Source organism: Eucyclogobius newberryi, unplaced genomic scaffold (assembly GCF_026437365.1).
Source record: "Eucyclogobius newberryi isolate DKJ021-1_F unplaced genomic scaffold, fEucNew1.0.hap1 SCAF_10, whole genome shotgun sequence".
Taxonomy (NCBI): Eukaryota; Metazoa; Chordata; class Actinopteri; order Gobiiformes; family Gobiidae; genus Eucyclogobius; species Eucyclogobius newberryi.
The window spans coordinates 15,860,454-15,881,997 of NW_027315724.1; the positions used below are offsets into that span (position 1 = coordinate 15,860,454).

The following is a 21,544-nucleotide window of genomic DNA, read 5'->3' on the forward strand; positions in this document are numbered from 1 at the left end:
TATTAGAAAATGTGAACGCGTCAGATACACTTGTTGTTTATGATATGTTTATTATAACACCAGACCAGTTCAGATCATGCCTCAATGAGTGGCAGCAATAATTAGCCTACAGAAATGAATACACAGGATGGTTTTTCTTTGGTCAGTTGGCTTAAGGGCTACCTGACCGCTTTGCAAATGTTAGTAACACTCTACCAATGTATTTGCATATTGAGTGGGAAAGGGAAATCTGTTTATACCAACAGTAAAAGAAAACTGGGGGCCAGTGAACCAAAAATTTAATAATAATGTTGCACTTTCTAAAATGTATTTTTTAATCAGCGGTCTCATAGGCCTAATCCATTATTTACCATATTATTTACACTTAGTTAGCTGTCTTGAGTTTTGAAAAAGACATTCTTCTTTGACTCGCAGGCCTCAGTTGACAATCCAGCTACCTGCAAGCAGATTTATGCTCTGACGTTTTCTATGATTAATGTCTGCGCAGTGCAAAAAGTCCACAGGTAGAAATAAATTATCCTTACAGCCTTTTCCAGTGGGCTACAAGAGAATGGCCCAGTGATAAATTTAGCTTGTCTAATAAATTTCTCTGCATTAGTGTTGATCCTAATCTAATCCACGGTGCATTGCAAATTAGTATGGGTTTCAGAATGAGAATTTAGGAAAACATTTTGAATGGGAAAAAGTTTTCATAATGTTGCCTATGACAGGAAGCTGAAACCCATCCAAATCAAGAAATGGTTCAAATCAAAAGCAAATTGCTATGTTTTTAACAAACATTTAAGTGCCATAAGGTCTGATATAAATAGCTTATATTTAAAGAGCAACTAGACCAAAGTAAAATTATTTGAGGCTCTCTTGCGCCATCTAATGGCCAACTTGTGTAATGAGCAAGTGCATGGGTTAACATTGAGCCATTTAGTGTCAAAATACCGTATAAAAGGCATATATAAAAAACACCTTTTTATTGTATTATTTATTTAAGGGGCAATAATAGCCTTAAAAAAATATAACTTTAATGAACTATCCATATTCTTCGTGTGGACTGTGGACAAGTCAATCCAAAATGTAGTATTTCAAATTAATTAGGCCTAACATGTAAAGCAGGACTAGTCTTAAATAGCTTATGTTTAAAGCAACTGTTACATCATTTTTACTTTATTTTTTCTCTAGAAGGCATCGAAAACAACATTTCCCACCATGCATCGCGCGCCTTCTAGTGCCATCCACTTGTGATGAGGGGAAGCGGTGGTGTTTTCCTTTAGCTGTCCTACATTCTGTGGTTATACCGTCGTTACACCGGAATAACAACGATATCCGCGTCCCTCCAAAGACTCATAAGGTGAACCGTAACCCCGAGGGCTCGTGCAGCTCCTGATCGGTGAGTTATGGCCATGTTATCCTCGGTTCCTGCCAGGTTGATCGCCAGAAGGTCGCGCAGCCTGTCACCGTGCAGTCGCGTGCTCCAGACCAGCGCAGGCGGAGCCACTTGTCAGGGCATCGTGGCTCCGCTGACCCGCGAGACCAACCGAAACCCCGTAGTGTCCACGTCCCGAGTGTCCCGCCGTGGCATTCTGGCCGAGGAGAGCCAGGGCAACGTGAACCCCACTGCGCAGTACCACCATCTCGCCCCCAGGTGGCTCTCTCAACTGCAAAACCGCCGCAGTTCATGGGCGGCCCTGGCCAGCAGAGGGCGCAATAACAACCAATATTGGGAGGAGAGTGGTCAGGGCCGAGGTGACGGTCAGGGGGCAGATGCAGGGGCCGGCCGGGCAGGACTGGCCTCAGCCGGGGTGCTGTCTGCTGCTGCAGTGGCCTTCTGCCTGAGGAAAGACTCTGATGATAAAGGTACCTTCAGTAGACTGTATATTAATGTGTCTGAAAGTAAACACTAAAACAACTCTGTTTCAAGGTGATGCACTGCTGGAGGCGGCCAGGACCAATCACGGGGAAGATGTTGTGAGGTATGACACGTTCAATGTTTATATTTTAGTGCACACATGAACATCCTATATCTGAGAACAACTGAGTTATCACACATCAATCACACCAAGGAGCCTATTATGAATTGTACTCAAAATATTGATACGGCCATAGGCTATATCATGATGCACTTCTTGGCAATAAGCGTATCGATACAGGGATGGATATTGTGATTTTTAAAATGTGTTAATTTATTATAAATTGCTTAGTTATACACATTTATGACTGTATTCAGGTTGAATCTGCTGAAAAAGTTAGCTATGTTCAGTAATCAATTGTATTCTGCTATTTTGGGCATTATGAACATTACATTCTAATGCGTTTTGTTCAACATAAGGAAAACATCAGCGTATTATACTTACGTTTAAGGGATATGACTGTTTCAGGATAAATATGTACATGTATTGTACTGTAAGTTTCTTGCCAATACCCAGCCCTACTAGGAATTATATTATGTAACGTGTCAAATAGTGGGTTGTTTCCTGATCTAATAGACAAGCTAGTGTTGAAAAAAAAAGCTGGCAATTTAATAATGTGTAGTAATAATTCAATAGTTGCTTGTTGTGCTGCTGCAAGCCACTAGGTGGAACCCAAGGCTGAGTTGTGTGAGACCACAACAGGCGTTATGCACATAATACACATACTGTGATTTGTTTTCCATTCGTGGGTTTCAGGTTCCTGTTATATGCAACACTTTCAAAAGATGTATGACTTTTCCCATTCAAAATATATTATAATTTTACTTTTAAATTGTTAATCACCATGGCAACAGTCCTAATTTCTCTCTGAAACCTATGGATAAACTGTTTTAGTATTGACCAGTAATTTCAAACTCTGACCTTTCCAGCTTCTTCTATTTATCTATAATGTTGTGTCCCATGATCAATAACGTCCATAAAGTATAGCATTAAACAGAAAACAAAAAAATATAGGTGAGCCCGCTCTCACTCTTAGAAATATGTGCTGTTTTCAATGTGTGCCCAGGCTGCCCGCACTTCTTAGATTACTTTCTCTGCAGCAGATGGTGTAGGTGAGACAGGTCATCGATGTGTTAAGTGCTTTGGTTTAGTTTATGTTAGTGGGAGAGTGCCTGTCTTCTTGAGAGACAGCAAAAGGACGAACCACTCAACATCTTTCAACTGGAACTAGAAACTGTAAACATTAGAGAAAAAAAAGTAAGTTGTGTATGCACATTTGTTTTAACCTGTCCTGAGTCACTTCACAACATCACATACATTTCCTTAATTTGTTGTATTCTTGTGTATGTCCCTCCTTGATTTTCTGTCTTCATAAATCCAAATCTAAATCTCTCTTTTAAAGTACAGGTATCCTTAACCTTAGACTAGAGCGGACCAAACCTTTCCCATTAACTTACTGTATCTATCGGGCTAATCCTTCACATGACTCTACAGTTGAAAACTCTGCAATGAAGTGCACTTGTGACGGACCCGGTGTTGTCTAAACACAAGTCACTTTGCAGTAGCCCCGGGCACAGCGCTCACATCTGGCTAAGGCACATGCAGCTCTGCAGATAAGGCCTGGCTGTCGCCGTCTGTGTTTATGTCAAGAGTGTGAGGCAGAATAAACTTTGATACAGCTGGAGCAGATTGTACATTCACTTAAAAACAAAAGCAGAACAACACCTAACCAACATTACGTGACTTTATTTTTTGTCATCAGACTGGTGAAGGAGGGAGTGGATCCAAACCATCGTCACCGCCTTGGCTGGACTGTTCTCATGGTGGCCGCCATGAACCGACAGCACAGGTGTGTAGCCTCGGAGATAAGGTTTGTCCTTCTTAGGCAGATGACTCCTACGATTTATGCCCATTACAAGTAAAAATGTTCCCTCTGGCACGTTACAGTAGGCTGTTCCAGGGCTAGTTGCAGGCTGACAGACGGCCGGTGCACGTCCCCCATCTCAGTGACCACCAAATTAAATTAGCCTGCTGGCCCCCAGAACACAAAACACCACAGACAGGGTTTGAGGTTAAGGCCGGGCCAAATCCAATTTACCAGGACTTTTTGGGGGAGAAAGAATTCTCTAGTCAGTGTTCGCTTTTTCTATATGGCATTGTACGTTTGCAAGAAGCCTATGGTGACATTTGAATTTATAATTGGCTTTAAATCTTTAAAAAGCTTAACTAAAGCTACTTTTTTATTGACAGATTTAACTTGCATATTACATTTCTAAAATGTAATTTAGATGATATACATTAACACATGTAATCATAATAAATTCTTACACAGGCGAATAGGGCTTTTTAAATATGTATTTTATGTTCATCACTATTTACTGTGGATGCTGAGCTCAAATGAGTGCATGTTAATCATGTCATCTCTTATAAAGAGCCAGGTCACTTTGGATGTCAGTCTTTTTGCCACAGATGATGTTGTTTGTGTGTGGCAGTGATGGTATGTGTGTCACAAAAGTGTCCTGTGTGTGTATTATGAGTGCTATAACTCAGGCGGCCATGACACCGCTCTGTGTTTAATCCTGTCTCCAGCCCCCAGAGAGCCGTCAGTGCTGCAGGGAAGCATCAGCATCAGCTCCCTGGCATCACTCAACCTCCCTCTGTCTCTACCTCATCCACACACACTGAGTTTACACCATCAAAGTGTCAGTTACTCACACACACACACACACACACACACACACAACTCCACTGTTAACACACCCAATACTAGGTATCTTAAGTATTGGGTATTGGGGTATAATATAACTTGTATTTACAAGTGCGTGGGGAGCAGCATCCTGGTCATTTCCAGGCTGAAGTGGTGCTGAGTAAAGGTTGTGCATTTGAAGGAGGGCTGAGAAATCGGGGGCGTGTATTTGTTTAGCTTTGAAGTAGGGCTCAATCATGGATCAGGGAGGCGCAGGGCCTGGCCTAATGTTTGCACTCTTTAACTCACAATACCTATCTCCAACTCTCTTTTTCTGCTTCACGCCTCCCGCGCAGCATTCACGTGTACAAAGAGCACTCAGCCGAGTGTAACACTGTTGACCGTTCCGACCTGTCGGCCGACTAACTGGGTGGGAGAGAATAAAAGAGGAAAAGAAACGTGAGGCAGAAACGAGAGGTTTATCAGAGAAAGACAAAATGTGAATCGTTGGAGTGGGATTATGAGCTCTCTCTTCGATAAGTCCCAATGAAAAGCAACAAATCAATGAAAGTCTGTAGAAGGCTCTTATCATCCTGAGTGCGTAGCCACAGATCATTTCTCTGAAAATTCTAGTTTTTGTGCACAACAGTTACTCATTTCAAACCTGTTTGAAGGTTGATGTCTGGCTGACCTCAGGTGTGCTGCTGGTCAGCCAGGGTCAAGTGAGGTCCACGTCTGGGCCAGGTGGTCAGAGACATGGATGGTCAGTTCAGCTCAGGTGTCTTTGTATCACTGCATCGGAAGCGTCTGCTTCCTGTCTCCCCTCAGGGGCTGATGGGAAACTAACCCAACAAAATAAATGGGTCTATCAGCCTTTGAGTTTGTGCTTTTTGTATTGTTATTCAAAGTAAAACGGTAATAATCACTTTAGTTTCAAGGAATCTAAAGTTAATAAAAAAAATTAAAAAAAACATGGCAGGCCCTACTGGATACATTATTTAGCTTTTTTAGTCTTTAGTTTGCCAAAGTTATTCCTTGATAGCTGCCAGTTTAAACACAATTTGATTTTCCCCTTGTCCTTCAAATGTTGGTGGTATTTAACACAATTGACCTTTGCATTCCTTCAGTTTAACATCAAATTAGGTCTGAAGCACTTTTTGTAAATGGCCAAATAAAGTTAGTCACTTGATAAAAGGTTGATTAGTTAAACTTCACACTGTTTTCACAAGCTCATTAGTTTTAGCAACTCTTTCTAATTAAATCTACTTTTCATCTTTGGCTGTACTTCTCGTCTTTCATGGTTGTCCCACCCTCCTCCCTCGACGTTACCCTCCTTTCTTCCTCTCTGTTTACCTTTCTGATGCCATTAACCCTTTTCAGAGCATCTTGTCTCTTCACACAGCCGTGCCCAGCCTCGTGTGACCAGTCGCAGTGGAACTTTGTGTGTGCATCTCTAAACGTGGCCAAGGATGCTAGGAGCTGTTTGTAGAAGTGCTTGGAAGGGTTAGAGAAGAGGCCTCTGTGGGTCATGCCCCCCTGCTGCCCCCTACCTCTGCGATACAGTAACAAAAGAGGACCCCCCGATAGCCCTTTTTAGTCCATTTAGCAAGGTCACACACAAAGACCTGGTCAGGCTGTTCTCACAGCTGCACACATGTTCCTAAAGTCCAGACAAATTACACCATGATGACAGACGCATAGACCAAATGTGTCAAAATGTCCCAATAAACTAAAATTACAATGAGAGATATTTAAATCGTCATTGTTTTAATTGAAAAAAAAAGTCATTCTAGTGTTCAAAACATTTACAATGTTAGTCCAATTTGATAACAAAAACCATATTAAAGTATTTACAGGGCTCCAGTGACGAACTGCAAAGTAAACTAATATTTGTCTTTTGCTCTGGTGTCCGCCGTCATCATACATTTTTAGGGGGAACTGGAATTGTCTCAATGTCAAAGCTCAGTTCATGTTCACGGTCTGAAGCTGGAGTCTGTAGACTGAGAGACAGTACCTGGAATGTCTGTGGGGTCACAGTGGCTGGTGTTGCCGAGGTACTCTCTGTTTGCTCTAAAAGGCGGTACGCTCCAATGACAAACTACACAAACATGGCCAGCCTAACATGCAGACCCCCCAACGGTGCCGGAAACACTGCCCTTTCACTGGTCATATATGTACATACATGTAACAAGGAGGACAAGTGTAAGGAGCAGGAAGAACGGGAGTCGTCAGCCGTGACTGGCATTGGTTACAACAAAATGAATTGTCCGCTCAGGAAATAGGAAGTCTTCTGTTATAATTTAGCATAGCAATAGTTCAGTTTTCTATAGATTGAATTTGTCTTGTTGTTGTGTCTTAATGGTCAAAAAAAGCTTTGTCATCAGTCAGATATACTTGCTAGGTCATTTTAAACCATGTTTGTTGTGTAAATACTAAAAAGTCTCTAGCGGTACCCTTAGTATGGTCTAACGTAGTGTTTCTCAAACTGTCGTATGTGTACCACTGGTGGGACTGCAGTAGTTTGAGATTTATTTCTTTTTTCATTATTTAGAACCACGGTTTAGTTTGGTCTCATTTTAGAATATGTTTACCCTAGATTTAGGCCTGATATAGTCCAGGTTTAGATCTGGTGGTACTTAGTACCACAGTGGTGGGAAAAGTTGGAGATCTACTGATCTTAATGTTTAGTCCAACTTGAATAATACACTTAATATTGTAAATATGAATATAGTAATAATTGCTGTGCCTGTCCAGTTTTTAAACATTGCGGTCCTGTGAAAACTTAAAAATTAGGCATGTTATAAAAGATTTCTAATCATTTTGCTTTCCCTTTTGGGCAGTATTGTTACTTTGTTATGCGTTTATATGTTATGCTATTTCAAGGAACAAAAAGTGATTTGTTATGCCATTGAATTCCAATGAGTTTTTAGATGAGGGCCATCCGCTGCTCTATTAATAAGCATATTTTGTTTTTTTCCTATAAAAGACAACATGTCTTTTTGTTGTTGTGTTTCTCAGTGCGGTGAAGGTACTGCTCGAGGCGGGTGCGGACCCAAATGCTGGAGACCAGTTCAACAACGTCTACGACACCTCCCGAGAGAAAGGCATCCACTCCTTGGAGGGTATAAAAAACACTTTGTGAATGCAATCATGTGTGCGTGATATTGGTGTATTTTTCAGCGAGTGTAGAACCAGATATGAGACATTATCATTTGCATAAAAATGTGCATATGTACAAGCTTCATTTTTCCTCCCTGCATTATTTATTTTCCATGTAGCTTGTATTTTATTTGTTTTTCTTATGAGCTGCAGACCCACATGGCAGAAAGCACGCGCACCTCACCCCTCCCTCCGCCGTGCCTTCTCAGTCCGTGCTGGGCTTGGGCAGACATATTTATATGGGATATGTATATTGCAGACATTTATATGGCTGTCAGGTTTGGGTCCACGTGGGGCCGGCCTAGCGTGGGGAAGCGCTCGCCAGACACGCGCTGATGGATGGGCTAGGGGGGCCTGTGCGACGCTTTATTGGGTTAGCTATGATTATCCCGGCCTATCTCTCCCTCCCTCATACACACTCGCACTGCAGAAAGACTGTCACGAAGATGAGGAAGGAGAGTAGGATGGATGGAGGAGGGAAAAGACGGATGAAGAAAGGGGAGAAAGAGCAGAAGAAAGTAGAGAAGTAAAGTAGGCATGGACAGAGAAATGATAGGAGGTGCAGATCGAAGGGTGACACGCCTGGAAGGAGATCGGCTCGAATGATGGGAGCCGATGGAGGAAGGAAATCAAGAATTGGAGGTGACAAAGTTAGTGGCGAGGGAGGAAGTGTGTACAAGTGATGAAAGAATTGATGGATTCTGAGCAGAGGAGGAAGGAGGCAGGATGATAGACATGATGGAGTAGCACCAAATGAGTGCTCTTGTAAAAAAAAACAAAAAAGTGCAGTAAGGGAAGAATGTTTAAGGCGTAAAGAAAACCAGAACCTCAAATTCTGCTAGCTTGGATTGTCAAACTTGTCTTTATTTAACTGTAGGTAAAGCAGCTGCACCCATCGCTCTGTAGTGCAACTGTATTTCTTTATATCTTCATTTTGTTTGTTATGTGGACAGTTTTGGTTTCCAGAGAGGATGAATTCAGCAGCAGACTCAGCAGCAGGGCTGGTTTCCGTGGCTGCACAGCTCTACATTATGCTACACTGGCCGATGACCGACGCACTGTTCAAATGCTGTTGGAGGCCGGTATGTATTCTCTTTACAACATTACTTCAAACTTTATGACAGTATCCAATCGGTTTTTGATAAGTTGTTCAATGTAGAAAATGTGCCCGAAAGACATCAGTGTGTATTTGTCAAGACCTTTAACCCATTTACTCCATCCTCAGGCCAAATCCAAGAAAACAATAGGGCTAATCAGATCTAATGCTAATAGGAGTTTGAAGACCCCTTACGGGCATAAATAAATGCTAAATATGACTCAGTTGACGATCACAGCTTAGGTTGGTCCTATAGACTAACTAACAGCAGAGGCCCCTTAAACAACTTAAATGTGTTAGTTTCAGTGTAATGAGCTCCTCCCTTTAATTAAGTATAAGTATCTGTGTCTAAGTCGAAGTATCTTTCTGAGTGCAATGACTCAGCCAGAGGAACTGAAGAAGCTTATTGGATGAGTAGTGAAATATATTCACTCTTTCAATTAAATTTTCTTTTGCTCACAAGTTATTTCTCTTTAATTAAAAGCACTAATCCTGTAGTTTAGACCTCTGCTCTGAAATGCATGGGATTCTTGTTTAACAATTTCGGTTCAAGTTAATGCTCTTGGTCAAGTTTAGATTGTGCACTATGAACAGGGTTCTGATGTTAATTAAAACACAAAATCGCAATGCTTGTCAGAAAAATCACACTTAGATATTATTTCTACAATATAGTCTTAACACAATGCATTCACAGAAACAAAAATCTAGCTAATCAATTTTAATCCATCTTCTGGCTCGTACACCTTTTTGGCTCCATAAAGTGTCTCCATGTATCATCACATCAACACATCTACCCCCTAGGGATATAGAGTATTACAAAGCTCATTTGAAATTGATCACTTGTTCGTGCCCCCCGTTTCCTCACATTAGAGTCGCACCTGTCGTTGGCTCCGCCCCACCAGCGCACACAGAGCCTGGGGCATAATATCCCCCCTGTTTTCAAGCGGCCAGTTCTTAAACAAGCTCGGCCTAGTTGAACTCTGACCTCCGCTCTGAACACGCCCCAGGGGTAACTTCACCGAGCACAATGAGTGCGTTATGGTACTCAAGCGCACATTACATTATAATATTCATATATGTTGCATGCTTTACGTATAGCTTTTGAAACGTCCTATCAGAAACACGTTGGACAAAACCTCCTGCTCGTGTAATGCTGTGGTCTTTCAAATTGATTTTGAAATTAAATCTGGTGCAGCGAGTTTCTGTCTTCCACACACATGTATAAATGTCTTGTTTATGTTTATGATGGATGGTGTGTTTCAAAGCGTTGCCCATCCCTCATCTCACCCTTGCATTCGTAAGCACTCTGTACGCTTAAACAAATCGCCCTGTCTAACTCGATCAAATGTTCCCCACGCACATTTTTGAATTAAAAAGGTAAGAAATTTCACAAAGCAGGGACATTTGTTTCAGGCAAATCAGATTAAAGGCGGAGCAGGTTGTTGCTTGCCCGGCTAGGTCGTAGGTTGGGTTGGCGCCACTTTCACATTCAATAACAATCATGACGTCACTACACTTTGCCTAACGCCGCGTCCAAGTGAGCGACACAATTTAAAGATGCACAGCCATTAATCTTCACCGCCCTTTTTTTTTTGCGAATTTTGTTGATGTATGTTTTCGTGTTGTAATGCATTTTGCAAAACATCAGCGTGAGCTCATCTTGCGTTTTGACCAAAGTTAATTGACCAATATTGTTATATCATATTTTTGCACTTGTCTTGATTGAGGTTCAAGTATTGCGCACAGGTGAATAGGTCTCAAAATAAAAATAAAACAAGCAGTGATCGAGTGGTCTATGCTCAGCGTTGTGAGAGAGATTACCAGCTTCAACAATTTGCTTTATGTCCTCCATGCTCTTATCTCCCATTTAAAACCAAGCTATCCTGTCTAATAAAGCCTATGGGCCATTTTTACATTTAAATGCAACAATGGCATAGCACAAAATATGCCCACACTGTTGGGCTGCTGGGTTAGGAGGTGTTCTGAATGTCTAAAAATACTGTTTTTCCTTGTTTTACTTTTATTTTGTAGAACAGTATTGACAGTAATTCAGTTGTAATTTCAAATAATCAATGATCAAATAATAATAAGAATCAAATTTTGATAATTTCCCAAAAAATATACAAATACTATTACATCGGTATCCCATGTTAGTCGATCTTTACTCTAATGTATGTATGAGCTTGAGCTGTGTTTTGTGCATTAGACATTATTTCCCTTGTGTTTCAAAGTGTCCATGTTTACACCACTGGCCACGGGTCGGCACTTTTGGCCTCCACCCGCTCCGTACTCATATCTCCATCCATCACAGTCTCAAGACCCACCCTCGGGCTCTTGTTTGGCCCTGCCGTCCCTAACCCTACCTGCCCCAGCTCACCAGTCCCGTCCCTGGGCTGCACATCAGGCTGCTGTAATGGACAGCTCTGTAGGAGGTGGTGGGCCAGCGGAGACACAGATGCACACAATACAGATACGTGGACACACAAAGAGCAGCAGGAGCTCTCTCCCACCAGCTGCGGTGAAAGGAGAGGAGGAGGAAATGGGGAAGAGGAGGGGATTCCTAATAGGCATAACTAAAGCAGTCCTAATGAAAGGGTCCTGTGTATGCAAGTGTGTGTTCCGATGTTCAGCTGCGGTGTATGTGTCCGAGCGCCCGCGTGACAGTCGTTAGGGTTGATCCTGTTATAAAGTGCTATGGCCCAGAGGGTTGGCCTGATATTAAAGCCCTAAATGATGCTATTTATTATGTCCGGCGTGTCTGCGACTGTGGGTGCTTTATTGCGCTCCTCCCCAGCGTTTGGAGGAAGGTGGTGTATTGTTGTCGTATCGATCGTTTCATGAGCAGGTCACAAAATTTAGGGGCTTATCAATAGTAATCGCTGTGATTATTAGTGTGCGGCTCAAAGGAAGGGGTAAAAGGAAACAACCTATATTGATTGATTGGTGTATGTAAAGAGTACGGTATATGTAAAAGATGTAAAAGCATTTTTACATTCTTCCTCATATTTAAGATGAGTTCAAATCAAATACAATATTGCCGGCTAATTCAAAATGCTATATGTTCGATAAAAGCCTTCATGTAAAGGCACGTGTTTTCTCTGACCTGTTTTAAAGCAGTTGCACAGGTCAGGGCAGAAGGCACTGCTAAGCATCCTCTCTGTCATACCGAGTGCCAGTTGCACTATGCTTTTTGTTCTTCCATCACCAAAATCCCTGACCCTTTCAAAAGTGCTCAACACAATTTCCTCCTCTTGTTAAGAAGCGTGTGCTGCAGTGGCCTCTCACTGCGGCTGTACAATAAGGCAGGATGATGTCTGCAGAGTTCAGGGGTCAAACTGTGCATTATTGGCACACGTTGCACATTTGGAGCCCCCCACAGAGTCATTTCTTTGGCCAGCCTCCTCTCTGCAGTTAGACTCATGACCTCTAGACCTGTGTAACCTCTAACAGTACACTCTTGATCGACGCTCTGCCCCTCCTGCTGAGATGTAGTGTGTGTATTGTGCATGATATGTTACTTCGATAGTAAAACATAGTCTGTCTTCATGCAGACAAGTGAGTGTGGACCACTTTTGTGCAGGTGCTAACCCTCTGCAGACCAACGGACTGGGACACACACCAGGGGCGTACGCTAAAGGAGAGGTGGGCACACTTCTGCAGGAGTGGGAGGGCAAGGTATGCCACATTCGACCTGATCAATGTTCCTTTTCTCAACTTATATTATTACGCACCTATGAATGCATTTTGCTGTGTGTCTGGAGCAGCTGGTGTTATAGATGGACGCCCTCCCTTCAGGAGGTCTGTATGTCTGCTCATTGATTGACAGGTGCTTTTGAAGATCCAAAATATGAACGCTGGTTAAGGTTAACTGGGGTTAAAAACATCCGGAAAACAACATTGTGTTGTAAATTCATAAGAATCCTTCAGTCTGGGGGTCTAATTACTTGTGGTTTAATCAAACTTAAACTTAAATGTGTAAGTGATCCTGGAATAATTAAAATCTGATATAATACGGAAAAAGCTTACTGCTGATGTGACTAAAATGTCTTAATGCAAGATATTATATATTGTATATTTATTCCTCATGGCCTTCCGGTTGGAGAGAAACTTGAACTCCCAATTGTCAACCCACTCAAAAATAACCACTTAATTATTTTATTATTAACTTATTTTGCCCATATATTTCAAAACATTTTCAAATTTTACTCAAGTGAATATTTTGCGTTATTCGCAAGTAAATGACTCACAAAAGCACAGCAAAAACAGACGCTCTAAAATCTACAGAGTGGTGTAGAGTGGAGTGTTACATGGATGCAATGTATCATAAATGCTAAGTCGATTACACACTTGAGCACTAGTTCTCCCCTCCCTGTTCCGTGGAGGCTGTCATCCGGCCTCCTCCCTCCTGATTCATGGCCCGTCTCCTCTGTTTTGGGTGTGCAGTTCCACGAGGCGCAGGCTCGACGGGAGGTGGAGGAGCGCAGGAGGTTTCCCCTGGAGAGGAGGCTGAAGGAGCACATCATCGGGCAGGAGGGGGCCATTAATACTGTGGCCTCAGGTAAACACGCCGCCTCACTCTAAAAGTCCACACTGTATCTTAATGCACACTTTTCCCTTCAATGTCTTATCTCTGTAGCTGTAGCTGTAGGCGGGCTCAGACAGACCGGCGGAGGCTCTAATTGGTTAATTGTGATGAATGAGCTGTCCGTCAGGCACACACAGGTGCTTGGCGTGTGTGTGTGTAGTTGTGTGTGTGTGTGTAGTTGTGTGTGTGTGTGTGTAGTTGGTGTAGTTGTGTGTAGTTGTGTGTGACAGCTGAGAAGGCCAGGCCCGGAGCCGCCAGTTAACACGATTACACAGGGAGGAGACACAGCACAGAGCCAGGCCCTCGCTCTTCCTCCGTCTGCTGCTCTTCCTCTTCTGCTTTTCCCCCCATCTTTGGTTTGTCTTTGGTTTACTGCAATGCCGCACTACCAACTTTAACCAACACAAATTTCTTCTGTTTAGCCTTTTCATCTCTTCCATTTTAAAGAACTAACTTGTATTTATTTCAATATTGGCATTTAGCATGTAACACTTGATCAATTTACCCCATAGAATCAAACTGCCAGAATAATTTAACAATGTATAAGTTAAATCTTTAAATAATTTTATATAGATATTTATTATATTGTAGAGCTTTCAAAAGTATCAAAAATCAGATGCTATACTATAATAAAACTAATTTGAATTATTGAGACAGTAACTGGATAAAATGTGATTTTTCTTGTGCAGTTTTTGAATGATCTTGAATGATCTATACTAGTTGTGATAAGATCAAGATCACATTGTAAGTACTATTATTTTATGTTGAAAATTAGAATTAATAGTCTAAAAAAGTTGAATTTTTATCATCACTGTGGTAGTGAAATCGGTATCGAGCCGATTAACATTGAAATCAACTTTCAAACGTTGGTATCTTGGCAACAATAGTATCATATGCAACTTTTTATAAGATTTTTGTTGTTTAAGCCCTTATATAAAGCTGGCAATTCTCTTTAGACGTTAATCCAACAATTATCCATTAGAAGAGCAATCATGCAAATAAGATGGGAAAACACAGCCAGCAGGGGTATTCAACAAGCCTTTCAAGCCGACTGCTTTAGCTGCTGGGGAAGGATCTTCAGAACAGGAAGCCGAGGCAATGGCAGACAGACAAAGGAGACCAAGTGTAATGCATGGAGAGGAGCAGGAGGATGAGTTAGAGCACAATAAGCCTGGAGACAGTAAAGAGCTGATATTACACCAGGCATCCATGGAGGCCACGTATTGATTGCGCCAACAGCCAGCCACGCAGGAGGTTGTGTGTTATTTTTATGGTCGCGCACTGTGTAGATTTGTGAAAATAATCAACCAACTTCCTAAACCAGCAGCGACATTAGTTATTTTTCTTTACAGATTAATAAACACGGAACAGTTTAATACGTCTTTTGCATCTCAACTTAATACGTTTTTATAATCTATGTAATGTCGTTGCCTCTTTTAAAAGACAAAGTAGTGGGAGGGAGGATTATGGAAGTTGTATTCTTTCAGCAAGGCAGTGAATGATGGCGGTTATCATGGCAAATCGTCCTGAAAGCCATAGAAGACGTCTGCGCAGTGATAAAGGAACAGCTTATTGATCCCTTAAAAGTATTACAGTGAATATATCACACACAATCCTCTCTTGATAGACACACACACACACACACACACCAAGGGAACCAAGAAGAAGCAAACAAGAAAACTTTGCTTGAGCTTTACAGTACAAGCTATGTCATATTTTTGTTTTATTTAATCAGGCAAAAAAGGTTGAAATAGTGCTTTTTACCCTGGATTAACAAAAACGACACTCACAATTGAAGACAAAAAGAAATGTACAAAACCTACAATATTTATTTGAAGGTAAAACTAATATTGTGGAGGAACATAATTAAAAAAAAGCAATGTTTGACGTTGCTTTTAAACATAAAATACAAATGAATAGCATTCCCTGATATTAATAGTTTATTACAATATATTAAATCATCTAGAAATGTAAATGTATGCTTTCAAATACGGTTTTGAATACTCAAGAACAATTTTGGCTCCGAGAAACGGCTGTTATCCATATATCGAAGACAATCAGAACCAGAAAGGCTACAATAAAGAAAAGTTTTTGCATCCAAGGTGTCACCATCCCCTTTCCCTCTGATGACGAACAGCCGCCCTGTAGCTCCAAATATACTAACTCCACACACAGGAAGGAGGCTTGGATTGATCCAGGTTTAGCTCTCAGGGCTAAGAGTTATTGAAGAGAATCATCCCACGGTAATCGTGTTAGAGCCGAGCAGACCTGCCCAGAGCGCGCGGCGTGCAGTGGGTGCATGCACGCGAGAGTGAGGGAGAGAAAGAGCCAGCCTTCATTTGTTTTGTGTCTGCTGCTTTCCTTGTCATTGTCAGGCTCCTCTGAGAAATGTCAGGGTGCCCTTCTGTCAAAGTCGCTCTCAATCAGCTAAAATGCGCACACGCACACACAACGCACACAGAGAAGGTTACGCTGTCATTCGCACGGCCATTGATAACACATAGGAACCCCTCTTGTCACTGCTCATCTCCGAGGCCATCTCTGACACACCTGCCTGTTCCTCCTTCTCTGTCTCCTTATCTCCTCACGCTGCTATCTTCCCCTCTTTATCTCCTTTTACATCCTTGCTCCTCATCCCTTCACTTATCTCCGCATCCTCCTCCCGGTCCGTGTAATCTGTCCATCTCCTCCTTCAGTCTACCCTCTCCTCATGCCAAGCTTCTGCGCTTTATGATTATCAGCTATTAAGAGTTGGTTTAACACTCGCGTCCAGTTTGTCATGCATTGGTTACCAGGAAGGACTCGCTGTTGGATTGTCCACTGCGTCTTCACTTGTATACGAGCGTGGTTTTCTCGCTATTTCCGCTATGGACCACTCGACAAGGGTTATCTTTGCAAATTCAAACTTTTCTTGTGTTTTTGTCTCTTAATGGCTTTGTTCCAGCCCAAATCTGAGCGGGGGTAACCAGCAGAAGCATTCGCAGTAGAGTGAATGAATCATTGAAAGTGAATACGGCCTCAACGTGTATATTGACGTAGTGATGTGCAGTAAAAAACTAAAATAAAGGTGATTTGTGATTTGTAATTTGTTTGCAGATTACAATGATCTGTTTTTTCAATTGAGTGTGTCAGGCAAACCTTTGATTTGGCTATTTTTTCGGTTTTGTGGCAGAAACAAAGAACATTTTTCGATAGTAGGCCACAAATTACAGACTGTTTTTTTTAGTCTTCGCAGTTTAGCACAAGCATTGATAAATCGGGCCCAATGTGCATCGTGACAGGTTGAAAAAGTGAAACCTGGTGCCGCTCTCTTGCCTCTCCATCTTTCAACAGGTTTCAGTTCGAGTGGGCCCATGGCTGTGTCTGCTTTCTTTGTGATGTGCTCGAAACTAAAGCCAAATACACTCTGCACGTCCCCGCGATCCACCTCATCATCCTGTCTTTGTGCATGTGTGCGAGGGCGGTTGCTGGGGTGATGGCAGGGTTGGGTAGGCACTCCTCCTTTTAAACGAGCGTGTGTGCTTGTGTGTGTGCGAGCCTGCGATCTATGCTAAACTGATTTGGGCATGGCCGCGCCAGGGAGGCTAACACAATTACTGCTGGCTAATGGCCCCACTGACTGAGAAGGGGGGGCATCAGCGTTTGCTTTCTGGAGGTCTCTCATCTCACTTGCTTTTCTGCTCCTCTTTCTCCCTTTTCTTCCAACAAATGCCTCTGACCCTTTGTGCGTCTCAATTGTCTTTTCAGTATGGTTTCTGATATCCGCCAGGACCATCGGGTCAGCTAAGTACTTCAAGGCTTGAACTAACAATAATTCATAAGCCTGTTTTGTCTTTGTCTTGTAGCCATAAGGAGGAAAGAAAACGGCTGGTACGATGAGGAGCACCCCCTCGTATTCCTCTTCCTCGGGTCATCAGGAATTGGTAACTCATACTATTTATACCAGGTCAAAATAATACAGCACAGTATCACACAAGTCCAAAGAACAGAAGAGCAGACAAGAGAAACATTGATTTATGATAATATTTATGATTTATGATAATGGGAGCGTTGAGAAGTAACAGTGATGAAGTATGTGGTTGTGTTTAACAGAATTAAATAAAGCAAATCCTAAATCATTGGAAAAACATACAGTGTACAAGTTGTGCACGTTTTTTAAGTCATGTGGTCAAACCTAAACATTTGTCATTTAGTGTGCATCTTTTGTAATTGTCTACCTGAAGGGAGTTTAAAGGCACAACGATGGATAAAACGGCAGGAGAGGGTGAAATGACAGGCGGCGAGATAGATGGAGAGGCACCGGTGTTCATATTCTCTGGTGCCTTCAGCGACAAATAGTGTCCATGAAACATCAATATTAAACATCAGCAACAAGGCACACACAGCCTCGCTTCACACGTGTGAGCGTTTGTAGGCATTTTACTGACAAAAATAATGCACGCTTCAGTAGAGCACAAGAAGATTGAAAGCTTTCAGGGGATTTGGATCTTGGCCAGCCAGCAATATTGGAAGTAACATTGATTTGATAATGTAGTGATGTTTTTTGATTATTTTACAGATTTTAGTGATTCATTTGCTCTAAAAAATGATGTTGCTGCTGATTGTGATTAGTTTTTGTGGAATTCTCTTTCAGGCAAAACTGAATTGGCCAAACAGGTGGCACGATACATGCATAAGGACATAAAGAAGGCATGTTGAAAAGCAACACACACAAATGTGTATATTTTACCCAGTGTCAGTCTAATGGTTTTGTAATTGTAGGGCTTCATACGTGTGGACATGTCTGAGTTCCAAGGAAAACATGAGGTGACTTGATTTTTCAACAGTAAAAATGTGTGCTTTTGCACCATCAGTGCTACTTTGTGAAGAGAGTTTGAATTTGTTTCATGTGTCTTGGCTACACACGCTTTGACATGATGCATTGGATTAATTCACTTTATGCATTTCATAAACTAAATTTATGTGTTTTCTTGCAATTGTGTTATGTCTCTGAATGTGTGATGATGAATACATTTAATTATTAACCTAATCTCACAATTAATGGAGAATTTCACAGCAGTTTAGTTTTATAAGCCAGTTTCTGAGGCTCTAAATACTAAAGCATTTCCATACATTTATTCACACTTGTAGGTGGCAAAGTTCATTGGCTCTCCGCCGGGTTATGTGGGTCATGAAGAAGGTGGTCAGCTGACCAAGCTGCTGAAGGCCTGTCCAAACGCTGTGGTCCTTTTTGACGAAGTGGATAAAGCTCACCCTGACATCCTCACCATCATGCTGCAGCTCTTTGATGAAGTGTGCATAAACCAGAACATGCATTGATACTGTATGTGTGGATGTATGCACATCAGATAACCAGTGTCCTCTGCTCAGGGGCGGCTCACAGACGGGAAAGGAAAGACCATAGAATGTAAAGATGCCATCTTTATTATGACTTCTAATGTTGCAAGTGACGAGATCGCCCAGCATGGTTTACAGCTCCGACAAGAAGCTGAAGAGGTCAGCCGCAGGAAACTTGTGGACAGCCTGGGTAAGAACACATGACAATAAACAGCACAAAATATATATGCTGATATTAGAAGACTTATGCTGGTATCTTATGCAGATGATGTACAGAAAGGCAGTGACATCCAAATCTCCCGTCAGTTCAAAGAATCAGTCATTCGACCAATTCTTAAGGTAATTATTCTATATGATAATATTTTTCATAACATTTTCTTGTACAATATACTTTAGCATTTGAATCATTTTCTTTTCTAAAGGCTCATTTCCGCCGAGATGAGTTCCTTGGTAGGATCAATGAAATTGTGTACTTCCTCCCGTTCTGTCACTCGGAGCGCATACAGCTGGTCAGCAAAGAGCTCAACTTCTGGGCAAAGAAGGTATGAAACACCGACCGCACTGAGAGAATACTGATAATGCCAATTTGTGACTAAATAGTACAGTAATTGTCATTTCACTGATTATATATTTTGCGAGGCATTTTAAGTGTGTGTGTCCTTCTGCTGGATGAAACTACTTGTCCCAGTCTTTGAGCGGAACACAAATACACACAGATCAATATAGTGCCACTGCTACTCACTATAATGTGATTACAGTGTTTAACATGTGGAGTCTTCATCGATATTTAATTATTCATATTACAGCTGGTTCCACTGGGCCCTTCACAAACTCACTCACGGCTCTGGAGTCGCTGGGCTTGTGTCTCTTGATAACTATCACAATAGCCTCAATGTGTGTCTGCTTTCAATTCTATTCAAACAAATTGTAGCTTTAACCACAGTTTTGGTCCTTCGTCAATTTATGTAAAATATTTAGTATCATGGTTTACATTTGTGTAGAATTTATTTTTCATCTCTGGAGAAAAGACAAAGTAGATTCTTATTGAATGAAGTTGACCTTGGATTCTAAATGAGCCACTGTGTTCATTGCTATTGACTGGTGTTTGATTAAAACACATTAATGAGTTGTTGTTTAGCACTTAGAAACATGTTGTTTGGCAGCAATGTCGTCTGCCCTTTTATTCACATATTTTAATAATTTTACCATGCCAAAGTATACATCCATACATTGCAATACAATCGTGAATGTACTTTAAATTTGTTGGATGTTATATATAAGGATTTTCAATGTATAGAAAGAATGTCTTGTATAGATGGTTAGCTTGATTACAGCGTAGTCAGTGATTTACTGCATTATATGTTTTTTTAACTGACTTTTGCTTTATCAGGCTAAACAGCGTCACGACATCACACTAAAGTGGGAGCAACAAGTTCTTGATCTTTTGGCGGGAGGATACAATGTGCACTACGGTGCACGTTCTATCAAACATGAGGTACCGTCGAGCACACGTGACCATTTATTTGTTTATTACATGAGATGCACTGTTCCTTCTATTTCCGTCCTGTACAATATCAGTGTTTTGTTACAATAAAAGGATTCTTTTTGGTCACTGCGTTTATGGCTTTTTCAAACCCGCAGGTTGAGCGACGTGTTGTCAACCAGTTAGCTGCTGCCTATGAACAAGAGCTGCTGCCCAAAGGCTGCACGCTGCGCCTGTCGGTGCAGAGCGAGGGCCAGGAGGAGAGCGGCCCTTCCGGTCTGCGTCTGGAGGTGGTCGGAGAGGACAGCTCTGCCAGGACACTAGTCATCCGCCCTCCTCTCAGCCCGGATCACTAACATCACATGCTACCATTACCAGCAACATGTAAGGTTAGCACTATTGATCTGAGGATTAGCAATAAAACTATGTTGAGCCACAGATCCCTGCCTCTCTCGTTCACTCACAGTGTAGGGATAGTACTACTCTAAAAGGTGCCATTAGCTGTTCATCATATTTACACATCGTCTTCATATCACTCACATGTAGCCTGGGAAAATGTTGTGGCTTAAAATTAGTAGAATAAATAGACTACCAAGCTCATGACGTTAGAGCCTGAAGAGCCATGACATAAGTGTTGCAGCCACAGTTAACTAAGATTAGTTTACATAAATGTAATATAGATTTATTTATTTATTTATTACAATACAAGTAGATATGTAAGTTTGGGCCAGCAAAAGGGGCCATTTTGAAGAGTATTGCGGAAAATGAGTTAAAGATATGCCAATAATAGAAATAAAGCTAGTGTTTAAATGTAAGTAACCAAAGATTTGCTTCCACTGTTGCTGCTTGATAACTCACTTTGATGCACATTACATTCACCAGCGTAGTCACAGTGATAGACGTATGTAAATGTCGAGTTCACGGTTTATTAGAAACAATAGTGTAGTAATCTTGTTGAGATATGGGCCATAAAACTGCCTTGTCCACCGCTTTGGTTCATGCATCTGTGTTTAAAAGTGCTGCAGATCTCTCAGATGTGTCGCTGCCATTGTGCAAATGGCTTGAAAGAGGAGTTTTGCAGCATGACAATATATAAATATTCAAAGTTGTGTGTCATAAATGTTTAAAGAGCATGCTGATAAGGCGCATATGTATTGGCATTTTTCACTCTTGTATCCCAGCCTAAACCATGTAAATAAAGCCATGACAACAAAAAGAGAATTGTGTGTTTTTGTTTTGCCCTGACACTCCTGATGGATGCGTCTGTGGGCCTGACTCCAGACCCTGGGTGGGAATT

The 21,544-nt window shown here is 41.6% G+C and overlaps 1 protein-coding gene across 1 annotated transcript; it reads left to right on the plus strand.

Moving 5' to 3' along the window:
- The first annotated feature begins 1,204 nt into the window (after positions 1-1,204).
- On the plus strand, positions 1,205-20,795 carry clpb (ClpB family mitochondrial disaggregase). The gene is made up of 16 exons (XM_072461823.1): positions 1,205-1,848; positions 1,913-1,964; positions 3,664-3,750; positions 7,606-7,709; positions 8,700-8,828; positions 12,423-12,517; positions 13,286-13,400; positions 17,273-17,350; positions 18,061-18,116; positions 18,189-18,233; positions 18,558-18,719; positions 18,798-18,954; positions 19,030-19,103; positions 19,187-19,306; positions 20,155-20,259; positions 20,406-20,795. Exons 1-16 carry the CDS (start codon positions 1,389-1,391, stop codon positions 20,601-20,603), a joined length of 2,037 nt encoding a protein of 678 aa, XP_072317924.1. The 5' UTR covers positions 1,205-1,388; the 3' UTR covers positions 20,604-20,795.
- Positions 20,796-21,544: the final 749 nt, after the last annotated feature.